Source organism: Charadrius vociferus, unplaced genomic scaffold, assembly GCF_000708025.1.
Source record: "Charadrius vociferus isolate BGI_N301 unplaced genomic scaffold, ASM70802v2 scaffold14, whole genome shotgun sequence".
NCBI classification, from domain to species: Eukaryota; Metazoa; Chordata; class Aves; order Charadriiformes; family Charadriidae; genus Charadrius; species Charadrius vociferus.
In genome coordinates this window covers 5539598-5559708 of record NW_009648876.1, presented here as the reverse complement: position 1 = coordinate 5559708, position 20111 = coordinate 5539598, and the positions used below count along the sequence as shown (strand labels likewise).

The window sequence follows — 20111 nt, the reverse complement described above, 5'->3', positions numbered from 1 at the left end:
GAATAATTTACCCAAAATTATTTTCTTCCTGATCTCTACTAAACTGTTGTTGTTTGCATCTTTTTTTTTTTTTTTTTTGATCAACAGAAGTCTCAATTCTGGGGTTTGGTACCCACAGAATTTATGTTTTTAAACACTGTCTTCACAATTTTGGTTTAACAACTTACTATGGTAAGCAATAAAAGACTAAAAATACTCTGCAGAAAAAGCAAGCATTTGTAATTGTTTCCTGATTTTTATTTTTTTTAATTTCATGGTGTAACACACTCCCTTTTACTATTTGTATTTAATAAACTTTGCATCCATTTCTCCCCACTTCTTTTCTAAGGTAAATTATCACGTCATTTACAAGTCTGTCTTTAAGGGGTGGGGGAAGAGGGGAAAAGGAGGTGTTAGGACACAGAGGTTCTCCAGGTTTCGCATTATTACTCTGTTTTACTATGCGTTATAGAGTTGCCATATTACAGCAGACATTCTAGATAAACATTAAAAAAATACACCTTTATTATGCACATACACACACACTTGCTCACTCCACTCCAAGGATTATGCTTCTTATCACATTGCTATCTTTTTTGCCCATAGCTACTCACTAAATGAAAGCATCCATCCTGCTAATCACAGCATTACCACAGATCTTTTTCTTTGTTAATTTAGAACCCATTACGGAACACAAGCAGTTTACAGTTCCATAATTCTCCAAGTTACCTTTATGGGTGCAAAATTATCTATATGCTAGACCTCCATAACAGTCCATGGTTCTATTTAAAAATTCACAAGTTTTAGAGCCTTATGAAATTTATTGGCTTTTTACCACCACAGCCCAGTAACTGAATGCATTTTAGATTGTCAGATCAATATATAACTCCTCTGTCATACCACAGTCACCAAGTGTGCCTTTTAAGTTACCAAGAAACACTAGGAATCCTGTTACAATGCTCAAAGTACTGAAAGCACTTAACTGCTTCATACTGCTGGGAAATTTATACCAATTAATTTGATATCAACTTTTTAAACTCAATTCTTCCTTCTTAATGCCTCGACAATTCACATGTCTCTTTACTGGCTGCATCATGGCTATTTTAGTAAGCTTTTCTTCAATAGACTTTTATACCTACCAAATCCATACCCAAGAGTTTTCTTTTGTAAATATATACCTAAACAGTCCTTCCAAAAAACTGAGCCTCATTCACTGACGCTCTCAAAAAGCACCAGAAGGTAGAATTCGGTGGCGCAGGGAAAAAAATTGTTTCAATGATTCAATGGTTTCCACAGCTGGAAAGGCTTGTCTTAAGAAGAATGCCCCAAATGTGCTACACATTATTACAGACAGAAATACTTTGCATTCCTCTTCCAGAAGTTGTAAATAAAGAAATACAAAAAAAAAAATCACTGCTAGATAAGAACAAGCTAGGATCACAATTCCCTTTGTTTAGTATGGGAGAATTCTCAGTTGGAGACCCTACAGCCCCAGGGTATTCCATGTTTTACCCAACTAATACTCAATTTCTTTCTGCACAAAAGGAATTGAATATGCTGCAATAGCATGTTCTGTGAAGTCTGATCCAGTCACTGTATAGTAGGAGTGTTTAAACCTTGAATACCTGAACAGGACTGCTCTGCAGACAGACATGCTATATTGCAGTATCTGGGTGTTTGGTTTTGGTTTTTTTTTTTTCTATTTAATCATGTAGCAGAAACCTCTTTGCTCAGACCAATACAGCTCTGAGAAACATAGAAAGACAATTTACCTACAGAAAATTTTCAGGTTAAACTAGGAGATGCCAACTGAATTTAGGCATCTTTCAAAAATATCTCAGTGCTGCAAATCTGGATTAAACTAACCAAATTTGTCTTTTAAATTCCTCAAGCAAAAATAATTATTCTTGCTTGTATATTCTGGAAAGTAACACTTCATGAAATGGTTGGTCAACTGTCATTATACTGTTTCTCAAAGGCACACAAGGAGACAAGTTTAATCTGTTTGTGTGCATACACACCGCTAGAAGTCTGAAAGTATAATTTTTAAGTAATGCTTCAACTCTCTCTGTTGTTTTTTATTATCCAACCAGGTCTCTGCAATGCCTGTTACATCAAGGTCTTCATCAAGTATAAGACGCTCTAGTTCACTAGCTTTAGCTTTTAAACTTCTAGAGTATACATAATATATATGAATATTAAGAGAGTGAGAGCACATGACGTTTTTTCTTGACAGCTTTTTAAAAATTCACTTCCTTCATCTGCAAGCCCATTGATTTTTTCAGAATTCTTGTCTATGTTCTTATCCTGCTTCCTTTCTGGTCCAGCTGTAATTTTCAAGTTATCCTTACTGGACACAATGGCTGTTGTGATATCATACATCAGAATCATCTAATTTATTTGTTTCTCTGTCCTGCTACCTTTACTACACCTTTAGGTTTAAAGAATTAGATCCTCCTTATTTCAAGTCACAATAGCCTGTATTTACCTCAAAACAGAGCTCATCTTTGTGTAGACTATTCCTTTCTCCAAGTACCTTCTAGTGCCTAATAAAATTCTGTTCTTGTGCCTTCTTTTGTGCTGCTGGTTGTGATCAGGGTTCCACCCCATCTACTGAAATTTCACATGGGGTTCAAAGCATTTCAAAGAAAACAAGCAAGGTGGATCCACACCTATATACATACTTAGTACTTAGTTTTTAGGACTCTTCCATTCTTAGGCACCGACATATTTCACAACTCTTGCTTCCTCCATAGAACATACTAACTTCAGCACAAGGGCAGATCAAAGTCTACCTGGTACAATATCCAGTTTCCACACCAGTAAATAGTGTATGCTTGAGGAGAGAGTAGTAAGAAAAGACTAAAAAAAAAAAACCAGCAATTTTTCTGTAGTATATCCTCCCAGCTTCCTGCAGATAGTGGCTTACATAGGCTTTTGCATAAGGTGTTGTAATAGCGGCTTGGGAATTTATCCTCCACTAATTCGTCCAAACCCCTTGAAGTCATTTACTCGTCCTCACAACAACCCATGGCACATGCAGTTTTGTAATTCAGGAATGTACATCATGAAAGCACACTGGGTTTATGCTCAGTACCTGAAGTTTTCATGAAATCTTTTTTTCTTGATTAACAAGAAGCAGTAACTTCTCTACTCTTTCACAGCACCAGTTTTTAAAGTTTATATCATTTCCCTTCCTCAGAAATTTTCTAAGCTAATCAATTAGCAGGTGACCCTGCTCTGGCAGGGGAGTTGGACTAGATGATCTTCAGAGGTCCCTTCCAACCCTGACCGTTCTGCGATTCTGTAATTCAGTCCCTCTTCATCCAAGAGACACTATTATTGTCACATGCAGTATCTTTTCCAATTCTTTTCTACTCTAAGACAGACTGACCAGAATTGTAACCAGTATCGAAACTTTGTCCATACCATGGAATTACATAATAGCATGATTTTTCCCCGTATCACTCACTCTCATAATTCTTTTTTTACTAGCTTGATAGCAAGTACCGAGAGTCGAAGTTTTCACACAGCTGTCTCAAGATGATTTTAAAGCTTTTTCCCAAGTGACAACAGCTATACTGGTATTTAGCCTGCTGAAAAGTCACACCGTATCTGCCGACTTGACATCTATAGCCAGGTTCCACTATCACTGTGCTCTGTACATTTCTGAATGTGTCACCTAATCACAGCAACTCTGTCTCTCCCCAGTTTAATTCCTCCCTGTACAGTCCCCAATTGAACTTTTCAGGAATCATTCTCCACGACAATAGCTGAGACTATCATTCCCACACTTACCTTTGTAAATTTGTGATCTATACTATTCCATAATTTTATTCCACAGATTGACCCAGTGTACTACTTCTCAACCCCTATGCTACCCAGACTACACAAGACTAAAGGAATTGCCACCTTACTGATCCAGAAAGGTAATTTCTACGTACACCTAGAATATGTGTAATTACAGAGCAAAGAATCCAAACTCTTTTCAAGTAAGAGTCTAGCACTAAATTTACTTATATAAAATATATGTAAAATTCTACATGTAATGCGCTCTTATCTGTGCATATTAACACCGGCATTTAAAGATCCATGATATTCAATTCACGCACTGAAAACCAGAACCAAAAATAAGTGTCTTACTGCTTCTTGTAATAGAATAATATATAGAATATTGAAATGTTCAACAAAAAGTTGTGTTAAGAAAATAAGCAGTACTTTTAGAAAGACTCAAAAAATAGGAAGCTCTCATCGATGCTGAATTAACATTTCTACAATTTACATTAACCAATTATTAAACAAGCTCTCAATCATTTTATGAAGTGTCACTCAATCACATACTTCACGGCCTGTTCATTTCAAAAAAAGAATAAAGTACTTCAATTAATATGACATGACAAACATGCCTAGGAAAAAGTAGGTGCATTCTTTACTTCATTAAAAATGGATGACATCTGAAGATACTCTAGTTTTCCAGAGATATTAGCTGTTTGGTCACTTTGGGCCTGGAGAAAGCTAGGGGAATAAGAGGAGCAGCATAAGTACCATAAGTACTCTGCAAAAGATATCAATATCTTGGGCCTAACTGAATTGTTTAGGAATTCTTTACATAATTCCCATGATGTTTCCTTTGAAGAGATACCTTAATTAGCAATACAGCTCAAGTGAACAACATGTGTTTATGAATATTTCAAAGCATATTTGTTTACAGTTTTCAGGGATTCTCACACACTAATAAATTAACGCATGTGCTGCTCCTCCTCCATCCGTCTGGTAGTCATTTTTCCATTAGGAGAAACAACTGATGCCTGTTTTCCCCTCCTCTTGAGTTTGGGCAGGGTTTCCTCCCTGTTGATTAATTCCAAAGTTGCAAAACACAAACTGGTGCACAGTTTCCTAACTACTGAAATCTACTCTATGCCAGTTTTGAACTGAAGGGATCCTCAGGAGGTCATCTAGTCCAAGCTCCTGCTCAAACAAAGGTCAACGCTGAATTCAGATTGGGTTACTTATCTAAATCTGATCTTGAATATCTCCAAGGATAGAGAGCCCACAATCTCTTTGGGTAACCCGAACCACTGCTTAAATGATCCTCAGAGCAAGAGTTTTTCCTTTCTTTCTAGTTGGAACCTCACATTTTACTGATCGTTGTCTCTAATCCTCCTGCTGTGTACTTCAGTACTTTAGCCTGGCGGCACCTTCTCGGTAGCCTCCTCATAGGTATGGGAAGCCACTTTTGGGTATCTCCTCAGCCTTTCCCTCTCCAAGCTGAACAAAACCACACATCAGGAGCTCCAGCCCTTGACCCTCTTCTGCTGGACTCAGTCAAGTTTGTCAACACCTTTCTTGTAGTATTTCAGATGAGGTCTAACAAGTGCTGAACAATCATTTCTGTTGCTGTTGTGCCTACCCTTTTGTTGGGACAGTCCAATACAGAAGGCAGTGTTAGCAGGATGCACTACCGATTCATGCTTAGCCTATACTCCACCACAACCCCCAGATCCTTTTCAGCAGCATTGCTATGCAGCCAGTCAAGTCCTCAGCGTGTACCACTGCAGGGCTTTAGTCCTTGCAAATCTAGTTGCAGGACCTGGTGTTTGTCCTCGCTGAATTCCATCAGGTTCCTGTTGTTCCATTCCTCCAGCTTGTCTACATTCCACTGAACAGAAGCCATGACCTTGAATATATTAACAACACCACCCACTCTAGGATCACTCACAAACTTGATGAGGGCACAAAACATATTGTAGGGCTATTTAACTCTACTGTTACTGTATCTACCCAGAATCAAGAGTAACCGAATCATGGCCTATGCATTTTTTTGTTAAACATACAACTTACCAGCTGTAATACTTAACGGCAGGACCTTGTCTATTTTTGCTGATGTAGCTTTCCAAGACAGTGAACCGCACTGATTCAAAGATATCTGACAAGCACCCAAAATGAAAAGTGGCAGTAGCATACAGCAGCAGAGCATCTTACCAGCTGTTAATACTTTCTTATAAAACTACTCTCAGAATGACAAGTCTCATACACCAGGCCGAGGGGGATGGCCAGTCTTGGCCCATTCTGTTCTCTCTGTCCAACAGAACAGACTTTTAAAAGCCTCTAGCTCTCCCAAGCCCTTTGAATAAAAGTGGAAATAACCCATCTTGAATGTCTGGATTTTGCTCCTATTATGAATATATTTTAATGATTTACCAGCCTTTCCACCTCCACAGATGCTGTTGGCTCATTTTCTTTGCCTGTTCCAACCCAATCTCAGGAGACAAACTTTGCATTATCTATACTTTCAGTGTCAAAATCTGGCCTCATGGCATATTCAGTGTAAAAGACCTAGGTATAAGTTAGGTGAGAGGGAAATCAGAGAATGCAATATTCTTTTACTTGAATTACCTCCAAAATTGTAAATGTAACAGCAGTACAAAAAGGTGTAAATATCAAAAGCAGCAACTACTGTACATATAGTAAGTATACGTTTTTAATATCACCTATAGCTCTCCACAGAGACCATGTGAGACATTAAATGAGATGTGGCTCTGTCAAATTCATTCTTTCTTCTTTATTCCATTCCTTGTCTCACCTAAATTGAGTAACTGAATTATTAAAATACATATTATTCTAATGAGCTTCTCTTCCCTCAATTGTTTCATGTAGAATTAACGCTATATTCGTGCTATCAGTTTTCTATGAGATACAGAATCTAAAATTTCTAATCTTGTCAATGAAGCATATGGATATCAATATTCTAAGATAATTTTTTAAAAAATTTGAAAACCCAGAGAAAAAATATATTAAAATACTGCTATTGTTATTAGGGTTGTATATAGTCAAGAGCTAAATTTATTAAATGGCAAAACTGTGCCAGTATTCATAATATGATGCCCCCTTCCCTGGTAAACAGAATGAAATATAATTTATACCAAACTTTTCACCAATGCATAATGATGCATACAAAAAGTAAAACCAATTTAAAAAAAATACTGAAATATTCAAAACCCCTCATATGCTAATATTATCAGTTAGCATGAGTAATTTGTGGCCAAATTATTATAAATCTGGGAAAGTTAAAAATAATCAACAACAGTATGTGTTGAATAGCACTCAAACAGTACTTGAAATTAAATTGGTGGCATGTAAAACAGCATAAAAATGTCACTAACAAAACGCTCGAGCTACAGAATTGCCATAAACATGTAAACTTTTTACAGTTAAGATTAGACATTCAACAGATTTTTTTTTTTTGGTATTGCAATATAATATTCAAAGCATACCAATATATTGTTGAAGTTAAACATTAAATTAGCCTTCAGAAATCTGCATTCCTCTCTCAAACAAAACTGAGAGTATCAGAATATCTTCCTTACTCTCTACATAATTCTTAGAGAAACACAAAATTCATGCTATTAATACAGTTAACAAACAGTTTAGCTTCAAAAATTATCTCAGTGCTGCTGCCTGCATTTAGAAAAAATGAGCTGTACTAAAAAAAATGGTATACGTTAAATAGAATTTTTTTAAAAATTAGCCATTAATTTTTTCTATCACATCTTATCATAGCACTATTACTTCTACACAAAAAGAGCCACTACAATTTTCTTAAAAATCAAAACTGAACTCTAGTTTCCCTGCTAAATACATTTCCATAAATCTAGTTTGCAGAAGACCAATACACTTAAAAAGTTCATTTCAAGTAATGTAACAACATGACCTTCTATTCAGTCCATCAGGAGAAAGCAATAAAATAGACGTGAACAACTGTACCATCAAAATCTTCTTTTCGAAGCCCATAACTGAAAATAAGTACCAATGTCAAAAAGTCAATTTAACTAATTGCCCTTAGGATCAAGTTACATAGTGATTTGCAAAGAATCTGACAGAGGTAAAAGCATACAAACGTCAGCAGCTTACACATTATGATATGTCACCAATGACAGAAAACTGTTTATATAGTCTGTAAAACGTTACAGATAAGATCACAGTATCTTTGCCGGAAAATAGGTTTTCTTGAAAACATTATACATTTATTCCAAGATGTTTAGTGGAAAACTTGATAATTCACCATTATCAAGTTACTTACCTGAAAAATAAAAATGGTTTTATCATCTTGTTCAATGAAACAACAAGAAAGAGCTCTGACAACCAACCAAAATCCTCATCCTGCTATAATCACAATGAACTCAAAAATGAAAGGCGTGGATAGAGAAAAGGTTTTCCTATAATCACGGACAATGTGTAAACACACAAACGAAGTTTGTTTATGATATTCAGCCAAGCTTTCCTCATTCCTCATCCAGAAGTGACACTGTTATTAAATTTAAGATAATTTTACATGGTATTGAGCAAAATTTTTTTTGATCAATAAGTTCCAACAAGACAAAGTATCATGTGCTATTACTTCTTTGTACTATTAGTATCAGCAACAGAACACACTGCTGCGGAAATGGAGGTTCTGATACACACTGACTGCTTATTAGGTTTAGATCTGCTCAAGTATTAACCACTTTGCTCTCCCAGTTTCTACTTCTAATACTCTCAAAAAGATTCCAAAGGGATTCAAGCCCTAGATCATATTTCAAAAACAGAAATTATTTGAATCCATAAAGCTAAACCAGTTAAGAATAAAACTTCTGGTTGGAAAATATCAAACTAAACAGGAACACACAGAAAATACCTATGTCTGTAGGCTCTGACTTAGGATCCCTTATCTCCACCGGATCTCTCTTTACCCTGACAGGGCTCCTTGAAAAGAAAAATCTGTTGATTTATAAAAGGCTAGAACTTTTCAGCTCCCGGATTTACTTTAATTTTTCTAAATTGTCCCTCTTCTACTGATGCATGCTACTTTTTTTTGTTGTTGAGGATATTCCAGAAGAGTATGGTAAAACAAAAATCTGACGGTATTTTCTACATGCTGTCAATTCTTTAAGGTTTGTGGTGGAGTAAGAATCTTAAAAAACTCTTTCTGATATTGTCTTCTCATCTAAGCATCCAAAACAAAGCAGAGAAAACTGTTTTTCACACTATGTATTTTCTAGCCTCAGTCACAAGCACCATCTTGTATAATTTCATAAGGCAGAGATAGGGAACATTAGAAATTAAGATTAACCCTTCAATTTAAGATTAATCATATCTTTGCCAAAAACCTGCAGTTCAGCCACAATGCAAATTACATGTCGTAATACAAAGGGAAGGAGCTGAACTCCATGAAAGTACCTTAAAAGGAAAAACTAAACAAATGTGGCTGACTGATTAGCCTTCATTCCAGAGAAGTTGAAAAAGACTGCACTTCTTGATTAAAAAGACAATGATAGTAAACACTGGTATTCTGTTCAGTTAGTACTGACAGTAGGCCGACTTGCTAAGAGACAGCTGAAGTATTGGATGACTCCCCAGGCCAAGCAGCTGATACAATAGCTTTACCAAATGGGAATGGTACCATCCTGGACTCCAGTCTGAATCAAATAGATCCTGACTTGCCTTCTGCAGGCTGATCATCTCCAAAACTATATTTGTGGAATTTTCTCTCAGACAGTCCCAAAGTCAGTGATGTGGGTCTATCTCAGTACCGGATTTGAAGGCAATGCAAGTGAACATCCTCCTCTCTCAAACGCAACAAATACGTTCTGTCAGAACACTGCTTGAAATTCAAACACCTACAGAATATTAAGCCGGTATAAGAATAAAACACACCAAATATAATTCCCACAGCCCAGTATGGAAGTTGAAAAGAACAACCAAAGCTACTTACACAAGAACCCAGAGTAGGAGAAAGAAAATTGTAATACAGATCAAAAGTAGAGGTTTTGTTCCATCTTTACTGAATGCTTAACAGAAACAGCAGGACAACTACCGACTTCACAGCCACAAAGCATGCAGATGGCACAGTATTTGTCCAGCTTACATATATGGCCAGAATTAAAATTCTCCAGCTTTCAGTAGCTGCACAGCAGCACTCCAGGATAAACTAACATATACTCAAACACCACCAGGAAAAGCAGTACCTCCTGAGTCACCACTTTTGAGGAGTCCCTCACATTTTGAACACATCAGCAGGTCAACTAAACATCTTATTCTTCAAAGACAGGTCATTAGAGGAGCATAAAAGTGTTAAATCTTCTGGGTGCTTGCATTATTTGACAATTATGAGCAAAAAGAGACAACAAATCTTGTTCCCACACTATTATAGTTCTCTCTCTCATCCCACAAGCTGGTGAAAATCCTTTGGGAGAAATACTAGACTATCTTTCAAAAGTCTACCACAAAGTCAACAGATATCAGACAACACTACTTTTAAGAAAATACAATTGTCTTTACATCTGGATTTATAGTTGTGTTGTTTGAAAGTATTCTTACAAAGTAAAACATGCTCAAATTTAAGATACTACTTCTAAATTCCACAAACATTTCAAAAAGTCATTTGGTCTTCATTAGCGGTAAACGTCTGTTTTATATAGCTATACATAGTAGCTGTATGTAGCCGTTTTTGAAGAACACAAATTCAGACACTGACCCACCCATAAAATTATGTTGATTTGGTTTTGGGGTTTTTTTTGATACAAACAATAGCAAACACACAATATATGTTAAACTGTCCATACCGCTGTACTACTCCTTGCCCTTCCTCCTCCTTCCCCATTCTTTCCTGAGTAAGGTGGGGAAAACAAAAGCGAGAGGGAAGAAAATACAGGTCTTACCTTTAGGCAAAGAATCACAAGGAGGTAAAGGTTAAAGACAGATTTATACTAACATCTCTGACTCCCAAAAGATCAGTGTCTGAGGTTTCACCTATTTTTTTTAATTGCAATAATGCAGTATATAAGTGTTTAAAAAGAGCTGTTCAGCTTACCACCTGTAGTAGTTCTTCTGGAAACACTACTCTTACAGACGGCAGTAAAACTGAATTTTAGTTTAAGAAAGAAAACCCTTCAGTTTTACTAAACTGCTAAACTGTTACTGTCATCTTACAGCCAAAATTGTATTACAGAACTAAGAAAATGTGGAAAAAAGGTGCTGTTTTACTTTACGCTAAGCAATATCGTATTGCAGACACAAAATGGTCCTGCTCATGTTTCAGCTTCACACTCTCATTTGCTTCAAATATAGCAATACAGCATTTATGCAACGTCAGAGCAAGCAAGACCTACACACTAACTGAAAACCGGTGCTCCCCATCTTTAAAAATGAAAAAGAAAAAAACAAACAAAACCCAACCACAGGTCACTCCCAAACCTCAAAACAACTCCCCACTCCTACATGTAGTCTTCTGTTGGACCAACAAGATCATCCTACGCCTCATGGTCACACAGAGAACAGATTGAAAGCAGAACAAACATACAGCCAGGGAGAAAGGAGAGAGAAAAACCATACTGTGAAATTTCACCCTAGTACAAACACATATATGTTAACATTTTACATTAAACTAGAAATATGCAAGTTAAATCACTTAACATTCTTCATGTAGAATTATAATGTATTTAGAAAAGAAATTTTTCTGTCTCTGTAACAAGTTAAAATGCAAAACTAGGTTTACCAGCAAAATAAAGAAAGCAAGCTGACTAATTAATCCATACCAAGTATCTGTTTTCTGCAATTGGAAAAAGTGGATTTCAGAGTTTTTTCATATATGAAGTGAAACACAGCAGCAATGAGACATGTAAGACTGGAATGCCATTGGGTTAAAAGTCATTTGGCATTAGAAAGTGATATAAATCTTTTAAATGACAGGAAAAAAAAATGTTAAAACTTCAAATTTCTGTCAAAAAGAAATTAAATATTTGTGTAAGTAAAGACAAAAGACCATCACATATTAAGCATACAATTTAGAGAACATATTTTACTTTTAAAATGTGCTTTTCCCATAATTATTTACTTCTAGGATAAAATTCTAAAATTATTTTAAAACAGAAAGTGAGAGGCTTTACGTGTTATGCAAAGTGGCAAAGTCTTTCCTCCAATAGTTCTCCTATCTTACCTGTATCTTCAATGAATTGCACACATTTTTCAACAAACAGAGGTATCGGTTTCTCAGGTGTAACCAGATCCTGTAGGGGCATCCCAAAGTAATTACTTTCCCAGTTTCTACGGATTGGAGGATTGAATGTCTTAGTTTTCTTTTTCGGCTACAACAAAACAGAGTTATTTAAGTAGTATTCAAGTAATATTTTAACTAAGCCATATTGCAACCATTCAGTAAAAAACACAGATCACACATCTATCAGACATTAAAATTTGTCTATGGCAAACTGAATAAAAATAAATGTACTTTTCAAATAGCACACATTAGATACAAAGCACTCAAATAACTTCTATAAGATTTCATCATTTTTGTATCATATTAGGAACAGGATGACCTAATGCACCAGTAACTGAAATACCATAGGAACAAAAATAAACACGCTACTTGGTTAGAGTGCTATGACAAGTCTTTACATACTAACTTTCAGCACCGCTCACAAAGGAATCTATATGAATCATATTTGAACCACACCCCGACTGAAATTTTTAGGATGATTGTGAAGTGTCATATCAGAAAAAAACCTGAGTGTCTTCTGTATGTGTCTCATTAAAGTTACTAAATAATATTTATATTGCAACTATGCTAGAAACACAATGATGCAGAATGTACAGCAATCAATGTCAGGGTTAGTGTTGCAGGCACTCCTATGAAGCATGATTGCTTTGTTACAGGAACAGGATTTTAGCCAAAAGGAGGTTTGCACCCAATCAAATCTAATAAGATGATGAGTTTCCTATGGAGTTTTCTTGCTTGTTTTGATTCCGCCCACCCCCCACCCCACCCCCGAGAGGGACTTTTATCAGTTCAACTAATAAATCCCCTTTGGATGATTACAAGGACTATATTGTGAAGATAGCCATATCAAGTGGTCAATCAATTGGCTATACAGTGGCAACTGAATATGGAAACTAAATGAACATCACTTAAAATCTAGCATTTTATCTTTAAGTTTATACACAGCAAGAAGTTAGTTAAAAGCAGTTACATTTTCACATAAAAGCTCTTCAGTCAACAACTAATAGTACAAAAGAAAAAAAAAGCACAACAGCCAGATTTAAATTTAATAAGGCTTCCAGAATTTTTTAATTTGTAAGACTACACCTCAATTAACTAATAAGACAAAACATGTCTCATTTCAATATTTTACATCTAGAAGAGTCTTGAATTTCAATTTGTGTAAAAAAGGAATAAAGGGGTTAACTTCTAGACTTTTGTACCATCAAATTTACTTAATCAGACCTTACAGACTACCTAGAACTCCAAGTCAGCAAGGTACATATTCATGACTGACACCACTGAGAATTAAAGAGCTGAAGATCAAAGCTGAACTCTATGGGGGAAAGTGGAAACTATAGCCTAAAGAACATATCTTCAAGTGTCACTCTATAGCACCTGTAGAACTTTTCCAACACTTGATTAAAAAAAAAAAATCTGTTAATCAAAGCCTTTCAATAACCTAATTAAACAAGTAAGATATTTATGTGGAATGTCTCTTTATATGACAGCTTGTGCTTCTTGAAATCATCAGCAGACTACCGGTGACTGACCATGGTAAGAGAAGGCTAACAAAGAATTAAGCTTACGCTTCAAATTTGGGATTTCTATAAAAGGGTTGGCATTTATAATTTAGAAAGAAGGCATTTACTAGAGAGTTCTTCAAAACATTAGAAAGAAATTGCTCTCCAGCAATTAATTTCTCCCCAAGTTCTACATTAATTACAAATTTAATAAAAAGTTTAGAAAAAAAGCTTAGGATAAAACTTCAGGATAAACTTTCATGACTAAAGCAGGCAATATCTGAAAGCATTGTTTTCAACTGTCAACTCTTTGCATAACTTTTATTCATCTTGGATAAGATATCAATGGTTCCACCAGTACATGCCTTCAGATCAGAAAGGGTTTTTTCTTCCTTCTTTCCTTCTCACTGCGACAGTCCCCTGCTTTGAAGACCCCAGCACTCAACCTAGTTCATTGGCTATTTTCTCTTTAGTGGAAAAAAATTATTTATTTACGCAACACCCAGTTCAGATGAGCAGCAACTGTAACGGCCAAATATCATGTAAAACTCAATGAAAACATCTTTGTCAAATGTTGAATGAAATATCATTTTAAAGACACAGAAATTATCACAATGAAAAAAGCAAAAACAAATTGAAATATTTCCCCACCCCCACCCCCCCCAAGGTGTTCGGTGCACATCCCCACCATTTTAGAATAAGCAGAGCAACACTCAGACTGTGTATTTCAGACCCAGCAGACAGACAAAGACTGTGTGTGTCTCTTTGATTAAGACATGATATTAGCATAACATAATTGAATATAAACAATTTTTGCTGGTGTGAGTGGAAAGCAATCTGGTTAATGAAATAATAAACTAGGAGTTTATAGAATTTTTATTACAATTATAATACTAATGAATACTAATATCTGTGTAGAATACCTGGACACACTATGAAATATCAAATATGTCTGCAAACTCGGAGTAAAGATTTATTATTTTTTTTTCTAACAATTGTCCTGCATTTAGAAGAATGGCTGTAAGGGACTGAGATATCAAGTATGACATTATACACTTAGAAAAAGCAGAAAGGTTTCTTAGACGAATTGTCTACCTGAAACAATCAGTTTAATCTCCAATTTGTAAAGTGAGAATTTGTCTAAAGAATTTAAAGAAGAAAAAGAATAACAGAATAAAGAAAAAAAGAAAAAAAACGGAAGTCCTTTTCAAAATGATGTAAAAGTAGAGTAGGACAAGAGATGATCATTGCAGGACTATTCCATAAACATGAAATAAGGATTTCACAAGGCAGATAAAGTTACAATAATAATTTTGCCAGCTATTTCTCATTATGTATCATTATGTATTTTGTCTGTCTCCTGCCCAATATTTACTAAAATATCTCGTTCATGATTTCCCTTTCTTTTGGGGGCATGTGAGTGGGTAAACTCTCCAATGACAGCACAAATCCAGTCTTCCTGTAAATAACACTATCTACACGATCCTCACAAAAAAATACTTCTGCACATCAGCAACAAAACTTTAAGGTATTAAATAACCACCACATTATTTCCTGATTTGAGACTTCCATACTTTCCTTAAGTTGCATGTCTAGACTTCTTAAGCGGAGAACTTGTTCTGAATGAAAAGGCATGTTACTGTACAAAAGACCTGATCTTTGTCAAAAGATCAACCGACTTCAGAAGAAAACTCAGGTCGTATTTCTAACAAAAATAAGCTTTAGTGAAAGCTTTTTTTAAACCCTGTTCCCCACTCTGAGAAAATAGCAGCTTTTCTGATCCATCAGTCATAGCATGGAACTTTTAAATCTGCTAGTCAAGATAGTGACTATCATAAATTTTTCTGTGTAAAATTAACTTTTACAAGTTCTCTAATGAAACAGTATTTAAACAAAAACATTGTTATACATTTGTATTGCGTTTGCACAGCAAGGTTTTGGTAGTGGAGGGGCTACAGTGGTGGTTTCTATGAGACGCTGCTAGAAACTGCCCCCAGGTCCGATACAGCCAAAGCCAACCAGCTCCAAGACGGACCCACCACTGTCCAAGGCTGAGCCCATCAGACACAGCAGTGGCACTTCTGGGATAACATATTTAAGAAGGGGGCGGGGGGGAGGGACTGCACAGCAGCAACCCGAAGAGAGGAGAGAGAATATGTTAAAGAAACAACTCTGCAGACACCAAGGTCAGTGAAGAAGGAAGGGGAAGAGGTGCTCCAGGCCCCGGAGCAGAGATTCCCTTGCAGTTTGTGGTGAAGACCATGGTGGAGGTGGGCTGTCCCCTGTAGCCCATGGAGGTTAACAGTGGAGCAGATATCCACCTGGAGCCCATGGAGGACCCCATGCTGGAGGAGGTGCATGCCTGAAGAAGGCTGTGACGCCAAGGGATGCCTGTCTTGGAGCAGGCTCCTGGCAGAACCTGTGGCCACATGGAGACAGAAGCCCATGCTGGAGCGGGTTTGCTGGCAGGACCTGTGGCCCCGTGGGGGACCTACACTGGAGCAGTCTGTTCCTGAAGGACTGCACCCTCTGGAAGGAACCCACGCTGCAGCAGTTTGTGAAGAACTGTAGCCTGTGGGAAGGACTTGCATTGGAGAAATTTGTGGAGGACTGTCTCCGATGGGAGGGACCCCACGCTGGAGCAGGGGAAGACTGTGAGGAGTCCTCTCGTGGGGAGGAAGAAGCTGCAGAAACAACATGTGATGAACTGACCACAACACCTGTCCCCCTGTGCTGCTGGTGGGGAGGAGGTAGAGAATTCAGAAGTGAAATTGTGCCCAGAAAGAAGGGAGGGGTGGGAGGAAGGTAGTTTAAGATTTGCTTTTATTTCTCATGCCCTACTCTGACTTCCGATTGGCAATAAATTAAATTTTTTTTCCTCAAGTCGAGTCTGGTTTGCCCGTGATGGTAACTGGTGAATGATCTCCCCGTCCTTATCTGAACCCATGAGCCCTTCATTGTATTTTCTCTCCCCTGTCCAGCCAAGGAGGGGGAGTGATAGAGTGGCTTTGGTGCGCACGTGGCATCCAGCCAGGGTCAACCCCACAACATTAAATTATTCATTTAGTTATACAGCATTTGAAAGAGGTGAATCATTTCTAAATTCCTAGATTTTGGCAGAGACATTATGGTTTTGCCACAGATATTTTTAGTTCAATAGTACACTTACTCCCCACAATACAGCAGTCACCTAATACTGCATACAGCGAGCACTAATCTAGGGACAGTCAAAGATATTTTTGTATGCTTCTTCCACATCATAATAAAAAAATACTAGTAGGCACTAAGTTAGAGGAGACAAGAATCAGCACAGTTTTGTTAGTTAATCCTAGCAAAAATTTCATTGTTTCACATACCACTGTTTCATGTTAGTAATTAAAACACAAGCCTAACACCATAAAGCTGAAATCCTTAGTTTTCATATAAATCTGTGGGTTTTTTTATAATTGATTGCTTCACTAATGTTGCGCTTTCCAGCGTGGGTTTCACCACTTGCTTCTTGCCAAAGACAGCTTCTCTTCATACCCTAACAGAGATTAATGCCAAACCTCCAGCTGATCCAGATGCATCCTCCAGATGCAGGAAAGCATTTTAACTCTGAGAATCCCAAAGTTGCCATGTCTTGCCGATACCAAAATCGTTTACCTGCCATATTGCTTGAATTACAGTAGTTTAATCACTGAAACGTGTTGCAGAAGAGTAGCTGAAGTCCTCTTAATAAAAGGCAAGGTAAACATAAAAACCTGTATTCTAGCATGGCACAATATCCAATTCTTGATTTCAAAACTAGAAATATTACTATAAAAAGCATTAACCCATGAAAACGTAGATTTACAGTGTACTCAAGATTAACCCTCTTGATTGTAGGTACCAGGGAACCAGCTAAGCAGGACTCACCTCCTAGGAAGAAACCAGGCTGAGACTTCAGCCAGCTGTGAGTCTTGGGAGTATAATGCACTTAAATGCAACTTTTAAAAATAAACTTAGAAAACTAAAAAACCGCCTAAACCTATCTATCTATCAACCCCCTTTTATGGATGGGTTGCTTACTCTAGCAAGTCCTCTCTGTTCAAGAGGGGCTCCCCTTTTTTGCCCCCTCTCACCTCCATCCCACCAGAACTACCATTATAATATATGTATCAAAGGGGAAATTCAGCCACTTCTCTACTTCCCACACACTCCACTACTACTTTTAATACAAAAGAAATTTTCTACCTGCTTCTTTTGCAGTCAGCCGTAGGGTCATGGAGGGCAAAGTCAATATATTCAGGACTATTAAAATATTTCATAAAACCACGCACCATGAACAGCATTCATTTTATAGGCTTAATAATGTATTTGTAATCTCTAATTCATGGCTAGCTCTTCAGAAACTGTATGACATATGAATAATGCAGATGATGGTCCCTAACATGCTCTCTCTTTCTTACCCTAATGCCTTCTGCCATTTTTAGACTTCCAACTTGTTACACTAAGTTTTAAACTACAGAGGCTCAAGAAGGCATATGGCTCCAAATCTGCGTTTTGAGAGTGCTAAATTTGAACAGATGAAACCTGAAAGCACAGATTTTGATATTTCCTATATTGCTCAGGAGAAAAATAAATAAATAAATAAATAAATCACTGCACATTCCAGTCTGAAGTAGACAGTACTTTACTAAATCAACATTGAATTTACACAAGAACAGCTGAATAAAAATCTAAGTTGATCTCCCATTTCTCACGTTTACCACAGTGTCATTAAAACTGAGATCAACACACATGGGCTATACAGTTCCTAACACTATTTCAGTATAAAATTTCACATGGTTTTGAAGTTACCATGTGAGCAAACAAGATTAAGCATAGAAAAATAGATGTCAAACCTTTACTACTTATATTGCGGTCTAAAACAAGTCAGAATAAGATATGTGAGAATTCATCTAGGTGGTAGTGGATTTTTCTTGCTGAAATACTGAGACAAGTTTTCAGACTAATTTAAAGTAAAAGGCAACTTGGTATAAAGGAAAACGGAAAGAATGTAATTCACAATCTTCTTTGGAAGCAACAAATGTTGTTTGCAAACAAGGTTACAAGGCATAATGTTTTAAAGCGCTATTTTTCAGATTTAATTTAACAACACAGCTAGAAACACCAGTCACCAGAAAAAAAAAAAAACAGACCTTGAATAATAAAACTACTGACTGTTGGTCAAAGAACAAAAATAGTTAACTTTTGAAACTTTTTCATATTTAATAGCTTTAAACAATAGCATGTCAAAGAATTACCACTGGTCAGTTAATTGACAATATTGTTTACAAGATCTCTGTAGTTAGGATTTGTTTTCAGAAGTACTTCAAATAATTTCTTCCATACAGAAAAAGGAAAGATACTCATACTAATCTTATTCCTCCTTTTACAAATCTATTAACAAAATAATTTTTCCGTAACAAGGCAAGAAACCTGTAGAATTTATTTCAAGATGAGGCTCTGCCTTTCCCTTTGCAGAAATTTATTCAGGATATTTGCTGTTCTCGATATGCTGGGGAGGATAAAAACTAAAAAACCTATACTTTAAAAGAAGGCAAAAATAAATACAGCCTAAATTATACATTCAACATATCTCAAAGTCTTCACAAAGATAAGAGCTCTAAATAAGATGGGTAAATTTTTAATACTCATCAATTCCATAGTAAAGATAAATAATAAGGTTATTAATTGTAACTATATGGAACAGCTACACGTTTCCAGATCAGGCAGGCTTCCTGCTGTACAGGAAGCTGTACTCAATTAAGACAAGGGTCAAAAATAACTTGCAATTATTTAATGTACTACTACTAATAATAGGTAAATTAATAATAATTGATAAATAATTTTAAAAATATTTCTATCAAGCTTGTTTACACGTGAGAAGAACATGGTGAGAACAATGAAAAGCCAAAGAGCACTGTGGTTTGGGCCTTTTATCAATGCATAATCTGCATGACAGTTGCAGTTTTAGGGTTATTGCACACACATGAAGAGGTTCCTCCTGTATGAGATTTAAGAAGACTTCCTCCAGCAAGATCCTTATCCTCTAGGAATGTTCACTGCCCTTTCATGTCCTGAAATTTTCTGCATTTTCTCTCTGTTGCTCCGTATCTCCAAGCTAATCAAGTTAAACTAAAGACAAAATTAATTTATTATATGACCTGCCAAGTCTGCTGCTTTTAAAGAGACTGGTGTGTACCAACAGATGATAATGTTCTATACTAGATCTTAGTATTACAGTGTTAAAGATTATATTTGAGACAAGCATCTACTTGTAGTCCCCACTTGCAATTTCTGAGAAAGACATGTAGATGAATGAGCACGCATCTCAGCTGGAGGTCTAACCTGGCAAAGCGGAAACAGCTGAGGCAAAGTTGCATGCAAACATTGTACTCTGTACTTAACTCCTCCAAGTTTGTGAACACTGGTAAGGAAACAAATAATCAAACACAGAAAGCATCTTGATATAGGGGAGAATTTACTCTGGAAAATGCATTTAACCTGAAAGATACTTTGTGTAATAACAGGATAAAGGACTAGGTGCTTTTTCACAGGAGAAACTTTTACAGAAAAAATTTCGGGGGGGG

At 36.5% G+C, this 20111-nt stretch overlaps 1 protein-coding gene across 1 annotated transcript in view; it reads right to left on the bottom strand.

Moving 5' to 3' along the window:
- Positions 1 to 20111, bottom strand: part of ARHGAP5 (Rho GTPase activating protein 5) — a 37623-nt gene that overhangs the window by 9112 nt on the left and 8400 nt on the right. Inside the window, 1 exon segment of the mRNA XM_009886944.1 lies at positions 11954 to 12101. Coding sequence (XP_009885246.1) covers positions 11954 to 12101 — 148 coding nt within the window.